At 40.4% G+C, this 17,070-nt stretch overlaps 1 protein-coding gene across 2 annotated transcripts in view; it reads left to right on the top strand.

Annotated features, from left to right (window-relative positions):
• Positions 1-17,070, top strand: part of LOC131136600 (ATP-dependent translocase ABCB1-like) — a 110,388-nt gene that overhangs the window by 73,013 nt on the left and 20,305 nt on the right. The window contains exons 25-28 of one of the 2 annotated variants that reach the window (XM_058083653.1): positions 584-781; positions 999-1,205; positions 1,302-1,448; positions 1,522-1,757. The exons of the other annotated variant lie outside the window; for it this stretch is intronic. Coding sequence (XP_057939636.1) covers positions 584-781; positions 999-1,205; positions 1,302-1,448; positions 1,522-1,719 — 750 coding nt within the window. The 3' untranslated portion in view covers positions 1,720-1,757. Of the gene's footprint in view, positions 1-583; positions 782-998; positions 1,206-1,301; positions 1,449-1,521; positions 1,758-17,070 lie in introns of those variants that run through there. 2 annotated transcript variants of the gene reach the window in all.

Raw genomic sequence — 17,070 nt, 5'->3', positions numbered from 1 at the left:
AAATAATATCCTAAATGCATATTCATTTGATGAATCCTTATTTGTGTCCCTGCAGAAACTCCCAGAAAAAAGCCCATATCCAGGGTTTGATCTTCTCTTTCACCATAAGCGTGCTCTACTTTACTTACGCGGTTTGTTACCGCTTTGGAGCTTGGCTTGTTGTCCATAAACAAATGAATATTGAAGGAGTTGTTCTGTGAGTACCGAGTCCTTGTTAGTCTGGGATGAGGTTTTAGGATTTGATACTGCATTAATCCCAATGTTGCCAATGCATCGTATCGATAGCTTAGCATAAAATTGTCACAAAGAGATCCTTAGACGACTCAAGTGATTTCTTCTGTCAGTGTGGTCACAGCCATTGTGTTTGGCGCCATGGCCGTTGGAGAGAATAATTCCTTCGCTCCAAACTACGCCAAGGCTAAACTGGCCGCCGCTCACATTCTGATGCTTCTGAACAGAGAGCCTGCGATTGATAATCTCTCACAGACGGGACAATCATTGGTAAGCCGTAAGAATCCTTACTGGAGAGCAAGTCCTGACCTGCAGTCTTAACACAATATCTGTCTCCCGCTTGAAATTCCAGGACCAATTTGACGGTAATGTGCGATTTGAGGGTGTAAAGTTTAGCTACCCGTCACGCCCCAGTGTACCCGTCCTCCGAGGGCTGAATCTGGAGGTGAGAAAGGGAGAGACGTTGGCCCTGGTAGGAAGCAGTGGCTGTGGTAAAAGCACAGTCATACAACTTCTGGAGAGGTTCTACGACACCATGCATGGGACCGTGGTGAGACGATAAATACGACTGTTTTTATGAGTACTGCGCTGAGTACTGCACTACCAAGACTTAGAAACATCCTGAAGTATTGCTTAAGTAGGTCATTAAAACTTAGTACATGATGTTTGATCTGAAGTATGTTGGCCTACCTTGAAACTTGGACAGGATACTTCAGTTATGAAGACTTGTCCTCGATTGCTTAGTTGGCAATTTTGTGATCTTCCAGATGTTGGATTCCAAGAGCGTGAAAGAGCTGAACGTCCACTCGATGAGATCCCATATAGGTATTGTGTCCCAGGAGCCTGTGCTGTTTGACTGTAGCTTGGCTGAAAACATCGCCTACGGGGACAACAGTCGCACTGTAACCATGGAGGAGATCAAGGCGGCTGCCGAGGCCGCCAACATCCATAGCTTCATTGAAAGTCTACCAAAGGTGAGTCCTAATCTTGATTAATGCTTACTGAAGATTGTGGATGTTATTAGGATTTTGGTAAAGGCTAATGTTACTCTCTGTGTTTTACCTGAGCAGAAGTATGACACCCAGGCGGGCGATAAGGGCACCCAGCTGTCAGGTGGTCAGAAACAACGAATAGCCATCGCCCGAGCCATCCTCCGTAACCCCAAACTGTTGCTTCTGGATGAGGCCACGTCTGCACTCGACGCCGAGAGCGAGAAGGTGGGTCTTTACCTTCTCTTTTAGAATGCCTCCAATTTGCCCGTCTCATTTGTGTGACTTTTGTCCTCTCCAGGTGGTTCAAGAGGCGTTGGACAAAGCGAGGCAGGGCAGGACGTGTATCGTCATCGCCCACCGTCTGTCCACCATCCAAAACGCAGACAGCATTGCTGTCATTCAGGGAGGAGTTGTGGCAGAACAAGGCACACATCAACAGCTGCTAGCCAAAAAGGGAATCTATCACATGTTAGTTACTAACCAGATACGCCATTAAAATATCAAAAAGTAACAAATTAATCGGACTATGCTGGCATAAGTAGGTGAAGTACAGGACAGATAAACTTCAGTTATTACAGCTGCAGGTTTCTTCCATTTTCCAATACATATGCTACTTGTGGCTCGTTTGCAATAAATTGCAAGTTTGTCTCCCTCCTGTGTCTTAATTCTGCACGTTTCAACCGGTTTAAACATTTTTTGATCAGTAGTGTACTATAAGTAATTAGTGACATTCTTTAGCCGAGGCCACATAAGGATCACACAAAGATGACAGAGACCAGCACGAGACAACAGACTTACCACTAAGAGATATACACACACCCACAGGGCAACAATTAATACTGCGGGGAATGACAGACAAATGACATAACATTAAACTATTTACAAAGCAGTCCCGGGAAGCAGGAAGTGCTCCCGTTGCTCCCCTCCAATTTGAAATACTATTGAGAATTTCATATGTATTTATCTGTACTGTACAAAATGAACTCAAAACTGAAACCAGTGAAATGCAACAAAATGGAGAGCAGTGAAGTATAGAAAATACCAGGGGTCCCCAACCAGGTTACCAACTCAGGGCCCACTTGAAAATCTAAAAAAATGTCTGCGGCCCACCTTTGTCCTATAAACAGTACATAGACTAAATGCTGCGTTCTCAGAGCACTTAACTTAATAATAATAATTATTATTAATATACAAATATATATAATATAATCACTTATAATATATTATTATATATATCATTATTATATATATTTATCATTTATTATATATATAATTATTGTAATAATGTATTAAAATATATGACATTAAAATATATTGTTAATATATAATATCAATTATACATATTATATTAATAACAATAATGATTATTAATTTAATGTTATTATTAATAATATATATAATTACTTATAATATAATAATTACTGTAATAATATATTAAAATATATGACATTAAAATATATTATTAATATTTTATATTAATTATACATATATTAATAATGATATTTTTATTATTAATAATTTAATAGTAACATTAATAATAACTATTATTACTAATATTTATTACTATTAATAATATTATTATTATTAAGATTCAGGATTGAAATGAAAGCAGGGGGATAAAGGAAAGCTCAAACTTTTCATCTGTGGTGTACACACAAGACAGAATTAATTCTCATAATTTTCATAACTGCATTCAAGACTGGCATGATGACCAGAGAGCTACGTTCCAATCATAAACTGTATAAAATTCCTAAAATATTGTGACAGGTCAATAACACTCAATAGGTTATTACTTGGGCCTATAAATATTTTTGCAATAAATATTATATAATAAAAATTATTTTAAAAATGATATTTGCAAAAATGAATGATATTTTTAATGACCTCGCATGGCCTATCGCTCATGGAAATGATGGGTATATACAATATAGTGTGTTCAGGCATGCTGGGTACTATTTGAGCAGCAGTGGCCGCACATAACCTAACTCAGAAAATAAGGTAAGGATGTTCTGACACATCGTGCCCTACAGGCAGCCATGGAACTGCTGCAAACAGTCCCTTTATTTGCTGGTAGGGGAAGAAGTGCTATTGTGCCACACTTCATACATTTCCTCCGCTTCAGGCAAGCTACAGTGATACTATATCAGTACAAATGTATTATTTCTTCAGCGTGTATTCTACAAATATAAACAATCACAATGTGTTTAGGACAAAGGGGAGTGAAAATATGATTGAAGCGTCTCAGTTTGTCCAGAACTGGTGTAAAGTGACACGGACCAGACCCCTTAAGAACTACCTTAACCACATATGTTGTACCAGTAAGAGTCCTGACGGCTAAGTTGACAGCTACGCATTCAGGAAATAATGTCAGACTAGTAACAGAATCACAGGGATTTTTCACTCTAAACAAAAACGGAATCACAATCAATTGTCATGACGGCTACAACATAAACGTCCATCCATCCATCTTCTACCGCCTATCTGAGGTTGGATCACGGGGGTCAACAACCTAAGCAGAGAAGCCCAGACTTCCCAGACTTTGGTCACTAAACATGTCCACAGGGTAAGAACGTGGATCACCCGGTAAACTGAGAGCTTTGTCTTTCGGCTCACCACAACAGACCGATACAGAGTCCGCATCTCACAGTCAAACCCTCAGTGGAAAAGGATCCGACTTATTGCAGGCAATGCCAACCAAACTCTGACACCGGGCATCTGGGGAACAAAACACAAAGCTATATTTGATCAAAGTTACTTCATATTTGTCAGATCATGTGCATAAGACTTTCATTAAAACAAGATACAAGGTGAACAAGGTGGTCCGGAACCCCATATCCCCAGAATACTCCCCAAAGAATTCCTCGAGCAACATGGTCGAATGCCTTCTCCACTCCCACAGAACACAGGTAGACTGCTTGGTCAAACACCCAAGTACCTCGAGGACTTGGACCAATGGTAACGGTAATGGTATTATTGCATCAGATTACAATTGAATGCATCCCATAATCAGTCCCCAGTTCCACATGTCCAAAAGGAGTAGGAAGAAGCAAATCTTATTAAATCCTACCCCTCCAAAACCGCACTGATCATCCTCTCCAGAACCCCTGAATCGATCCTACTGCTGTGTTTACACAGTTTAGTGCAAAACATTTTGTTATGTCAATTGACGTAAAGTCAGGAAGGGGAGGGGGGGGGGGGGCGTGTCCTGTGTCTCCAAGCCATCTTAAACAATAAATATGTGTGGAAGGATGACAGCCCCGGACCACTCAAGAAAGATTCATATTTCTCTACTGCTTTTATTCTCAAGCCGTCAAGGTGGGCCTCCTTGGACATCGCTAGCTTAGCAGACAGAATTAAAGTGATTTCTTCCTCTGACAAGACGCAGACATGGCTGAAACAGATGAGCTGCAAAAGAGCCAGCAAGAAATATGTTTAAGGTAATATTCTTATTTAGTATATCCATAATCATTGTCTGAATGGCTGCATGTGAAAAGATACTTAAACCATCAAAATGAGGGAACTAAAGGAGGGAACTACACTTTTTGGGAATTTTGCCCATCGTTCACAATCCTTATGTGAAACATAACAACTAGTTAATTTCAGCCAGCTTACAATGCCGTCATTGGGATACAAATATTTTGACTATGGAGCCCTCAAAAAAAAAACTCTAAAAATGTTGCATTGTTTGATATACATGCTAAACTAGCGATTAGCTATTAAGTTTCGGTTTTGTTTTAAATCATCAAAATACGGCAAGATACTTCAACTATTACATGTTATCATCAGTGTAACAGGGATTCATAGTCAAAATAGGTATATCTCCAATGACGGCATTGTAAGCTAGCTGAAATTAACTATTTTCTTGTGCTTTAATGCACAGAAAAAGGAAAAAAATAATGTTAATAGTCAATGTTTCAGTAGTTTTAAATCATCAAAATACGGAAAGATACTGCAACTATCATCAGTGTATGATCACTTTATGTATTGTATATCAAAAAAGTTTTTTTTAGAGGGATTCATAGTCAAAATAGGTATATCTCCAATGACAGCATTGTAAGCTAGCTGAAATTAACTAGTTTTCTTGTGTTATGATGCAGAGAAAACGGAAATAAATATATGTTAATAGTCAATGTTTCAGTAGTTTTAAATCATCAAAATACAGCAAGATACTTCAACTATTACATGTTATCATCAGTGTATGATCATTTTATGTATGTATATCAAATGAGGTTTTTTAGAGGGATTCATAGTCAAAATAGGTATATCTCCAATGACAGCATTGTAAGCTAGCTGAAATTAACTAATTTTCTTGTGTTTTAATGCACAGAAAAAGAAATATATGTTAATAGTCAACGTTTCAGTAGTTTTAAATCATCAAAATATAGCAAGATACTTCAACTACTACATGTTAACATCAGTGTATGATCATTTTATGTATGTATATCAAACAAGCGTTTTTCTTAGAGGGCTTCATAGTCAAAATAGGTATATCTCCAATGACGGCATTGTAAGCTAGCTGAAATTAACTAGTTTTCTTGTGTTTTAATGCACAGAAAAAGGAAAGAAATATATGTTAATAGTCAATGTTTCGGTAGAGTTTTAAATCATCAAAATACTGCAACATGTTATCATCAGTGTATGATCACTTTATGTATTGTATATCAAACAAGTGTTTTTTTAGAGGGATTCATAGTCAAAATAGGTATATCTCCAATGACAGCATTGTAAGCTAGCTGAAATTACCTAGTTTTCTTGTGTTATAATGCACAGAAAAAGGAAAGAAATAAATGTTAATAGTCAATATTTTTGTTGTTCATACACCCGTTATTCAGTATTAAAAAAAACCTGTAAAATTAAGTGTTGTTATTTGATGCGGTCGGATGTTTAAAGTGCTGGTAAGAATGGATGGTAAGAATTATAAACTTAAAGAGGACATATTATGCTAATGTTTGGCGCTTTGCATTGAGTTGTGGTCAGCTCCGCACGTTAACCCACACAGAAAGCTTTCTAGATCTTCCAGATTCTACACCTCTTTACGCAGTGTTTTCCGACCCAAACGGCCTGTTTACTTTACTCCACCCCCGGCCCTCTAGGTACCGATTGATACTCTGACGTGATTGGTCACACTCCCAAGCGCTCCCGAGTACTGCCGGAGACGTAGATCCGCATTTACCAAGTGCAAGCAATCTACAGCCATTCAAATGAAGTCTGAATCACATTGACGTCAGAAGTGACAAAGCAACTTCCCTTCAGCTGCAAACTGCCTCAGCAAACCCTTAAGGCCTTTTAAAAGTGAACACAAAGATCCCTAGAGTCTGGGGGATCTTGCTCAACCAGTCCACATGTGTTTCTAGGGCCTAGACCTTACAGCAACCTTGCAAGACTGTAGACCTGATCCAATATTCCCCATCCAGGAGGAAAACTCCTGTAGCTGAGATTTGATGAACGGTCATACCCTTCTCTCCGGTAATCTGGAAAAGATTTTCACAAGGAGTCTGAGCAGTGTGATGCCCTCCCGTCACCCTGCATGAAAAAGGTGACCAGGACCCTAGTCTACACAGTCAGAGGTACATTTGCTTGCAACGCCTATGCAATGCTGAAGACATGGCCAAAACTCATCCACCACCAGAGCTTTGCCACTGAAGAGTTTTTGGACTACCTCAGACACCCCAGCTGTGTAGTAATTCTATATTTGATCAAAGTTACTTCATATTTGTCAGATCGCAACACAATCTGTGCATTTTGGAAATTCACTACTTCTCTCTTTAATCGTCTCATCTAAAGACAATCCAGTATTGTAGAGACAATATATGTACAGCCCTACAAATGACTTCCATAGTTTGGGAGCAGAGCAATTGAAAGTTCTGGTAATGAGGCGGGCAGAGGGCCGGAGGAGTTTGGTTCCAAAACCTGAACCGAACTATCTGGTCGGAATGTCTCAAACCTTTGGCACAAGCACAGGCTCCTTCCCAACTAAGGAGTTGACGTTCTATGTCCCGAGAACCATACTGGGCTGCCGGAGGACGGGTTGCCCAGGTGCCTGTTCTAGACAGGACCCTTATGTTTGTGGATTTTTTGGGCTTATTCTTATTTATATCGTTTTTTTTAATGAGTGTTGGAATTTCCGTTTTAATGCACAAGATTAGACACATGCAATCCAGAAAATGATACGTAAATGTTACACTTAGGGGGAAAAAGTGGGCTAATAAATTGACAATAAACGCACAAATACTGCGGATTTCAGAAAACAACAGATGGAATGATACAGCACTCCACAAGAAGCAATGAAGTCTGTAAAATTAAAAAACATTTTTTTTTTAATCCAAAAATTGTTACAACTATAATGATGAAAATGGTAATATTAATGATGATTAAAATAATGATGATAATAATAACAATAATAATGGTAATAATGATAAAGATTATAACAATAATGATAATAACAATAACAATATTACAATGATAATAATAACAGGGGAATGAACATGATTATATCTTGCAAAAAGGGGTCGGCATTTATAAGCTTTTGCTTCAGCCTACTCCTTTTGGGCTTGTGATCAAATAGTTGAATACAAATGTAAATAATGGAAAGTTATATTTTGTATAAGGTTACCTTATAGGTAACCTTATAGGTGTAATAAATGCACTGTAATGTTTCACATATTTGCCCAAATAAAATGTAAAAAATAATAATAATAATAATAACCAGCTCTGTTACTTTTCACATGTAGCTATCAGATCAGAATGTACAAAACAATAAAGATTTCCGAAATGATTTCTTTTATGACTTAGTGATCTCCAGAACGAGGGTGACGAATGTAAAAGGAAGAAGGATAAAAAGGCAAAGGTTCCCTCGGTTGGTCCCATAGAACTGGTAAGTTCCCACAATCCACCGCTCACTCGCGATATTCAACATTTACTTTATCCTCCCCTTTCAAATGAACACAGTTCAGATTTGCAGATGGCGTAGATGTTTTACTGATGGCGTTTGGGACCTTGATGTCCGTGGTCCATGGGCTTGTGTTGCCTGTGATATGCGTTCTGTTTGGCGCCATAATGGATGAATTCATACTCTCCACAGCAACCGTCGACACCATAAACACCAGTGAGTTCACAGACACGGAAACAGACTTAATAGTGGAAAATATTCCACCTGATTCACGTTATCGCTTATGTTTTTAGATTCCACCATCAGAAACGTCAACAGTACATTTGAGGACAACATGAACTTGTAAGACCAAGCTGCCCTTGATCACTGAATGAGACACCGATGATCATTTGGGTTTTTTTTTTTTAACTTACATTCCAGCCTCTCCATCTACTTCTCTATCGGAGCAGCCATAGTGCTGTTGGCCGGATACGTTCAATTTTCCTTCTGGACTTTGACAGCTGCACGGCAGGTCCGACGCATTCGCAAGCATTTTTTCCACAGTGTCATGCGACAGGACATCGGATGGTTTGACGTCAACAAGACAGGAGAGCTCAACACTTGTCTTACAGAGTGAGTCAAATAATCTCATTTTTGGTTATAGTCTGACATTTTTACAGACAATTTAATCTCCAAAGTGTTTGCATGCGTGGGGTCCAGTTGGTCTAACTAGCCCATAAAACCTAAATGATCTATTGCGTCTGGATTTCTGACTGGGTGGGGCTGTGTGGACGAGGTGCTCCTGTGGATTTGCTTAAATCACATACTGTCCTAGCTCTCCGCTACAATCGGGAAAATATTAGGAAAAATAAATGCATTATCACATCAGTACTTTTCACTTTCCGGTTGCTGCATAGCTGTTTTTTACGTATACGTATAAATACATAAATACGTATAAATATGTCATGCTCTGGGAGCGAGCAGTCGGGTTGAAAAAAACGTATAAATACATCTATGATAGCAAACTGGTTAATTTACACAGATATTTATGTATATGTATCTTCAGTACTAGCAAGAGTACTCGATTAACTCCGCTTTTTCTCTTCCGAACTTCTTTGGTACCCCACAGTTTCCTCCATATCTCACAGCCAATCAAAACGTTGGGATACTGGTCATTCATTCTGGCGTCAGGTCGCGAGGTTTAACCAAGACGATGCTATCATAACCTTACTAGTTAGCAGAGGTTGGCACAAGTACACACTGTACTTCTATTTGTTGTATTCCGCTGTTTTTAAACTTTTAAACGTTTATAAGATGTTGTTTTAAAATGATGTTTTGCAACCCCTGCCTCGGTCCATTAAGGAAATTAAGTCAAATGTCCATCCTACCGGCAACCTAACATTAGAAATAGATGGATCTCTTGGAGAATAATAAAGTACTTTATGTACAGAATCTAACTAACAGAACACAATCTTGCGTGAAGATTATTGACAATAACTGCATATGACGATGTTAAATGACATATTCACGATCATTTTTTATATGCATGGCCAGTAACGTCTTTAAGATCTACGAGGGTATCGGAGACAAAATGGGGATGCTGAGCAAGTGCTTTTCCACCGTCATCTTATCCCTCATCATCGGTTTGAGCATAGCATGGAAGCTGACTCTGGTCATCCTGGCCATCAGTCCCCTGCTGGGACTATCGGCAGCTCTTTTCAGTAAAGTAAGATTCTCCTTTGTGCAGCCTCCATTTTGAAAGCAAGGCTTAACTGTGTGTCTCTGCCAAGGTGCTGATATCCTTGACTTCCAAAGAACAGGCTGCCTACGCCAAAGCAGGGGGCGTGGCTAAGGAGGTGCTTTCATCCATCAGGACCGTGTTTGCCTTCAGTGGTCAGCAGAGGGAGATTGACAGGTTTGGGCAGGATGCTGTACGCTGCGTGGTTGACTATGAGCTCACACTGAATCCGCCGGAAGTATTCCGCAAGATCGAAGTCCCCATTGTTGGCTCACACTAGCTCCGGCTCCGGACGTACGGCCAAACGGAAAGAATCTGTTGTGGGTTTCCTGCTTGGCCGTTGCGTCTATCGGAGTCAGTGTGAGTGTGGCACTTTGGGGCAAACCGGACTTGATCAGGACCAGAGCCGCAATGGATTGTGTGAGCTCGAGGTGAAGGTACAATTTCTATTTGCACACAATTTTTCCAGAGCGGAAAGGAAAGCAATAGTACAAAAAGCTAGCTTTTAATTGGAGATAAATTTCGTTTTTTCATGTTGAAGACATTTCTGAAACAACAAACGGTTGGCTGTTGTTTTGATATATTTGATGACGCAAAATCTATTATCCTGCCCGGCTAGTCGCGTGTTTGATTATGCCGTAGCAACAACGGATAGCTTGACCATATCGAATACCAGCCTTGTTTTGGACAAACCACTCAGTTTTGTGTTTGAATGTTGTCGTCACAGGTATCATAAACACTTGGTGGCGGCAAAGGAAATGGGAATAAATAAGGCACTAAGTTCAAGCATCTCTGTGGGCATCACCTTCATGATGATGTACCTGTGTTACGCCGTGACCTTCTGGTATGGGAGTACGCTCGCTCTGAGTAATGAGAACACCGTCGGAAATATAATTGCAGTGAGTGGAAACTCTATTCTTCAATGGAATGGTTTGAAGAGAAGTATGAAGCTAACAATAATGCATGCGCTTTAAGGTTTTATTCACTTTGCTTCTTGGAGTGTTTGCGCTGGGGCAGATCTCACCTCAGATCGAGGCCTTCGCCAGTGCTCGAGGAGCTGCATATACAGTGTACAGGATCATTGACAATGTAAGGAATTTGGCATCTGTTCTTATTCAAACCATAGTTTTTTTCCACATACGTATGTATGTCACATTGCCAAAACAACACTGCCCTTTTGAGATAATTGAAATTTTACTCTACAGAAACCGAGCATTGACAGCTATTCGGAAAGCGGCTTCAAGCCTGACTTCATCAGTGGGAACATAGAGTTCAAGAACATCCACTTTAACTACCCCTCAAGGCCAGACGTCAAGGTGAGCCCCTCACTGACACTTTAACTTTTAACTTACCTTACCTTACCTTACAAATGGGCTTGTACAAATATTACATTTGCATAACCGTCATCCAGGTTTTGAACAACATGTCCCTGAGCGTGAAGAGTGGACAGACCATGGCCTTGGTAGGAAGCAGTGGCTGTGGAAAAAGCACCACCATCCAGCTGTTGCAGAGGTTCTACGACCCTCAGGAGGGATCTGTACGTACAGATTATTTGTAAACAAACAACAAAATACATTATTCACAAAAAACAGACATGGTAGAGCAAACCAATTCATCGACAATTCTTGTCTTACTCTTTGTAGATATCTATCGGCGACCACGACATCCGTTCTCTCAATGTCCGCTACCTGCGAGAGATGATCGGAGTGGTGAGTCAAGAGCCCATCCTTTTTGCCACCACCATCGCAGAGAACATCCGATACGGCCGACCTGACGTGACGCAGCAGGATATAGAGCAAGCTGCCAAGGAGGCCAACGCCTACGACTTCATCGTCAACCTTCCTGATGTATGCCTTTTATATAAAGCATCAGTTGTTAATTTAAATTAATTACAGATCATAATTAATCACTTGACAGCACTATTTTATACCGTCCCCTTACATACTTGTCTTCCACTTACCAATGATGGGACTGTTGTCGTTGAACAGAAGTTTGAAACGCTGGTTGGGGAACGAGGGACTCAGATGAGCGGAGGGCAAAAACAGAGGATTGCAATTGCTCGGGCGCTAGTCCGGAACCCCAAAATCCTTCTGCTGGATGAAGCAACATCTGCTCTGGATGCTGAGAGTGAGACTATTGTACAGGCGGCACTGGACAAGGTACAAACATACATTCAGGCACATATTGGGGCACTCCTTTGACCTGAAGTATACAGTATGAAGTATAGTATGTACTGAGCTTGAGTAAATGTTATTTTTTGTGCAGGCCAGACAGGGTCGCACCACCATTATTGTGGCCCATCGCCTCTCAACGATCAAAAAGGCGGACATTATCGCTGGCCTAAGGAATGGAGAGGTCGTGGAGTTGGGGACTCACAGCCAGCTGATGGAAAAAGAAGGCGTCTACCATAATCTGGTCACAATGCAGGTAACATTGTTACGCAACGTTTAGTTGATATTCATATTTTCATGGCAATCGACCTTGTGTCTTCCTCTCATCTCCCTTTTGCAGACCTTTGAGAAAGAGGAGCAGCAGTATGAAGTGCAAGATGATAAAAACCCACAATCCAAATTCTCTGAACATACCACCTACAGGAGGAAGTCTACAAGAGGTTCTTCCTTTGCTGATTCACAGGGAAAAAAAGAGGAGAAAGAAAAGCTAGTGGATCCCAAAGACAAGACAGAGGTGAGATTGCCGAGAAGATTCAGTTTTCGGTTTAACTCCAGATTTTAGCTTTATACCAACAAAGAAAAATGGTTGATTTTTCTTCTGCTTCCCGTAGTACGAAAAAGTCCTGCCTGCGTCGTTCCTCCAAGTGATGCGCTTCAGCGTTCATGAGTGGCCTTACATACTGGTGGGTCTCATCTGTGCCAGCATCAATGGAGTCATCTATCCCCTCTACTCTCTCATCGTTGCCAAGTTCATCGCTGTAGGTTACAACTACTGTCAAGCAGGATTACCGTAATTTCTGGTGTATAAGTCACAACCACTAAATTTAGAGAGAAAAACAGATTTGTACATATACAGTATAAACCGCATATTGTGACAAGCACGAGTCCGCAAGAACCAGGCAGCTCTTTATTTGACAGGAGCCAATCATGAGCGATGAGAAGGCTCACAACGATCTTATCAACGCATCGGAAAAGTTTATTACTCAATATGGCAGTCTGACTCACAGTTTAGATAGAATGCTAGAATCATCACACAGCAACTCAACACTCAAAAGGCAGAAATATACAAGACAATTACCATTGGTTTAAAATAAAAAAAACAACTATTTTAACTTTTTCCCATCATGCATTTCTACACCGTGAGTCAGACTGTTACATTGAGTAACAGTAACTGCGATTTTCAGTTGACAAGCTTGTGGAGAGTGGCTCCCGGCAAAGAAAGAGCTACCGTTTCCTCACCGATTTATAGTATTTGAACAATTAAGTAGTAGTTTTAAAGTAAAGGAGATGCCCCATGGTTATAAATTAGCCGCACCGCTGTATAAACTGCAGATTAAAAAAAATAAGAAAAAAGTACCAACTTATAAACCAGAAATTACGGTACTTGATTTTGGGGGCAAAACAGATATTTTAGGAAAAAAACAGCATAGTACTCTCATCTTTCTAATCTTTCAGGTGTTTGCTGAGCCTGATCAGGAGATTATCAAACAAACCACAGCAATTCATTCCATCATGTTTGTAGTGCTTGGAGTTGTATCTTTTTTCACCAGGTTCCTACAGGTAAGCAAATTCACAATAAGGCCACCTTGACCAAAATCCCACAGCACACTCTGTCACCCACGACTACGTTTGTTTGCTTGCTCTTTGTCACTTTACACAGGGTTTCTGTTTGGGTAAATCTGGAGAGATCCTGACCATGAAACTCAGACTTGCATCCTTCAAGGCCTTGATGAGGCAGGTAAATGGAACAGCGAATTCTCAGGAGACACAGTGTGGCAATCAAGCGGCCGATTCCATGTCTCAAATTGAATAATTCTGTCAGTACACTTCACTAAGTACACTGTGTACACTGCTGTCCCAAGTGCACATATTATGACGGTGTCGTGCTGCCCCAAATCAATCACTTAACTCAACAATCACAATATTGAAACTTTTCTTCCTCTCTCCTTTTTAATGGTGATGTAATGCTAATGTAATGTCATGTACGCATACCTCACATCAGGAATCTAGGGTCAGCCTGAAGGACTCCTTGGAAATGTGTTTACTTTTCTTTCAGGACCTTGGTTGGTTTGACGACCCAAGAAACAGCGTTGGAGTGCTCACCACAAGGCTCACCTCAGACACTGCTCAAGTACAAGGGGTAATGTACAGTATATATTCTTACTTGCAGACATGAAAGAATGAAAATACACAATGGTCACTGAAATAACTTGAAACAAAAAAACATAAACAAAACAAAAATAAAATGATACAGGCAATGGAAATCCAAAATCAAAATCAAAAACAGGGTCACTCAGGCTTTCAGATAAGGAGGATGGGATGACACCTCGACTGAAAGACAGTTGTAAAATTATCAGTTTCAGATATTCTCGACAGCAAAAATTTGATGTTACTACAAGCCTTAAAGCTCTTAAGGAATTAGAAAATAACCTTATGGAAGAAAACTGAGCATTATGCAATGATATCAAGGTTCTACAGAATGATATTAAGGCACGACTGGAGGATAATGCTATCTTGAGTGCTGCTCTTAGGGAAGTGTAAAACCCTACATTAGAAAATAAACCATTATGCATTCATATCACGGTTCTACAGAACCATATTAAGGCACTACTGGAGGATAATGCTATCTCGAGTGCTGCTCTTAGGGATGTGTAAAACCCTACAGAAGAGAATAAACCATTATGCATTGATACCAAGGTTCTACAGAATGATGTTAAGGCACTAGTGGAGAATAATGCTGTCCAGAGTGCTGTTCTTAAGGAGGTGTAAAATCCTAAGGGAGAAAATAAAGCATTATGCAATGATATCAAGGTTCTACAGAATGATGTTAAGGCACTACTGGAGGATAATGCCGTCCTGAGTGCTGTTCTCAAGGAGGTGTAAAACCTTATGGAAGAAAATAAAGCATTATGTATAGATATCAAGGTTCTACAGAATGATGTTAAGACACAATTGGAGGATAATGCTATCTTGAGAACTTCTCCTAAGGAGGTGCAAAACCATATAGACGAAAATAAAGCATTATGCAATGATAGCAAGGTTCTACGGAATGATATTAAGACACTATTGGAAGATAATGCTGTCTTAAGTGCTACTTTCAAGGAGGTGCAAAACCCTATGGAAGTTTTCCTCTTGGGAAGAGATCTTTCATCCTTTCATAGTGAAGAAAAAAAAAAAGGACTACCAGCTCACCACTTAGTTATGAAGGAATCAAATTCAGTTCGCTTTGGGTGCTAAACCAAGCTGTGCAAAAAAACCCTGACCTGTAAAGGCAAGAAAACATGCATTAATCATTCATATTATTAAAAAGTTTTCAATAATTCACTTCAGTAGAATAACATTTTACTGCACTTGTTTCGTCTCTGCCCAGGTTACTGGGCTATGTTTGGCCACAATGATCCAGAATATTGCCAACTTAGGCACTTGTCTGATTATTTCCTTTGTGTATGGCTGGGAACTAACTCTGCTCGTATCGGTGACGGTGCCTGTCATGATAGTGGCTGGAGCTTTAAAGGCAAAGTTGACAACTGGGCAAGTTGTAGAGGAGAAAAAAGAGCTGGAGATCTCTGGAAAGGTAAGGCCTAAGACCTAAGTTCATTCCGCTCAAGTCCGTTCTCCAAGTGTGATGTGTTCATGGTGTGTCCCATCAGATTTTTACAGAAGCCACTGACAATATTCAAACAGTTGCATCTTTCACAATGGAACCCAAGTTTGAATCTTTGTACCACAATAACCTGCAAATTCCGTACAAGTATGAAAGTTCCTTGATTTCTTGTCCATAATATCTAAAAAGAGCTAGTTACTGCATAGAGTAGTCTTTGATGGTTCCCTCGTTCTCTTTCCACAGAAACTCCCAGAAAAAAGCCCATGTTCAGGGTTTGATCTATGCTCTTACCATATCCGTGGTCTACTTTACTAGCGTGGGTTGCCATCGGTTTGGAGCGTGGCTCATCGCCAATAGACGAATGAGCATTGAGGGATCTATCTTGTGAGTAATATCTCCATTGAGGCGTTATGATTTTCACAGCAACATAAGTAGTACGACACAATTCCACAAAATCCCAGTGTCATGAACACATTGTAACGACATTTTATGCCAGGATTGATTGATAAGGTCAAATTTGTCATTAAGAGTGCATGGACACCTACTTGCTCAAATGATTTGACTTCCTCTGTCAGTGTGGTTACAGCAATGGTGTTTAGCGCTGTCACTGTGGGAGAGACCAGTTTCTTCGCTCTAAACTACGCCAAGGCCAAACTGTCTGCAGCTCACATTATGATGCTTCTGAACAGAGAGCCTGCGATCGATAATCTCTCACAAGCGGGACAGTCTTTGGTCAGCAATAAGGATCCTTATTGCTTATGTACTGTTTACAGATCCACAGTCTTAATGTATTTCCTGTCTCCTTTAAATTTCAGGACCAATTTGATGGTAATGTGCAATTTACGGGTGTCAGGTTTAACTACCCCTCACGCCCTAATGTAGCAGTCCTCCGAGGGCTGAATCTGAAGGTGAGAAAGGGAGAGACGTTGGCCCTGGTAGGAAGCAGTGGCTGTGGAAAAAGCACAACCATACAACTTCTGGAGAGGTTCTACGACACCACGCACGGGACCGTGGTAAGACGATAAATACGAGCACTAATTGAATTGCACTGCATTGACAATACTTGGAAACATCTCAAGGCGTTTGCTTACACTTTGGCCTCACCGTAGACTTGAACTGAATGATTTGGATGTTACATGTTCACTGGCCTACCTCGAAAGAATAAGCTTCAGCTCCTGAACCTTGAGTGACAACTTTGTGATTCGGTCTTCCAGATGTTGGATTCCAAGAGCGTGAAAGAGCTGAACGTCCACTCGATGAGATCCCATATAGGTATTGTGTCCCAGGAGCCTGTGCTGTTTGACTGTAGCTTGGCTGAAAACATCGCCTACGGGGACAACAGTCGCACTGTAACCATGGAGGAGATCAAGGCGGCTGCTGAGGCCGCCAACATTCATAGCTTCATTGAAAGTCTACCAGAGGTAATCATTTTGTAGAGTCATCAATTTGATTGAAGCTCACTTTGA

This window comes from Doryrhamphus excisus, chromosome 10 (genome assembly GCF_030265055.1).
Source record: "Doryrhamphus excisus isolate RoL2022-K1 chromosome 10, RoL_Dexc_1.0, whole genome shotgun sequence".
Lineage (NCBI taxonomy): Eukaryota > Metazoa > Chordata > Actinopteri > Syngnathiformes > Syngnathidae > Doryrhamphus > Doryrhamphus excisus.
This window is presented reverse-complemented; position numbering and strand designations above follow the sequence as displayed.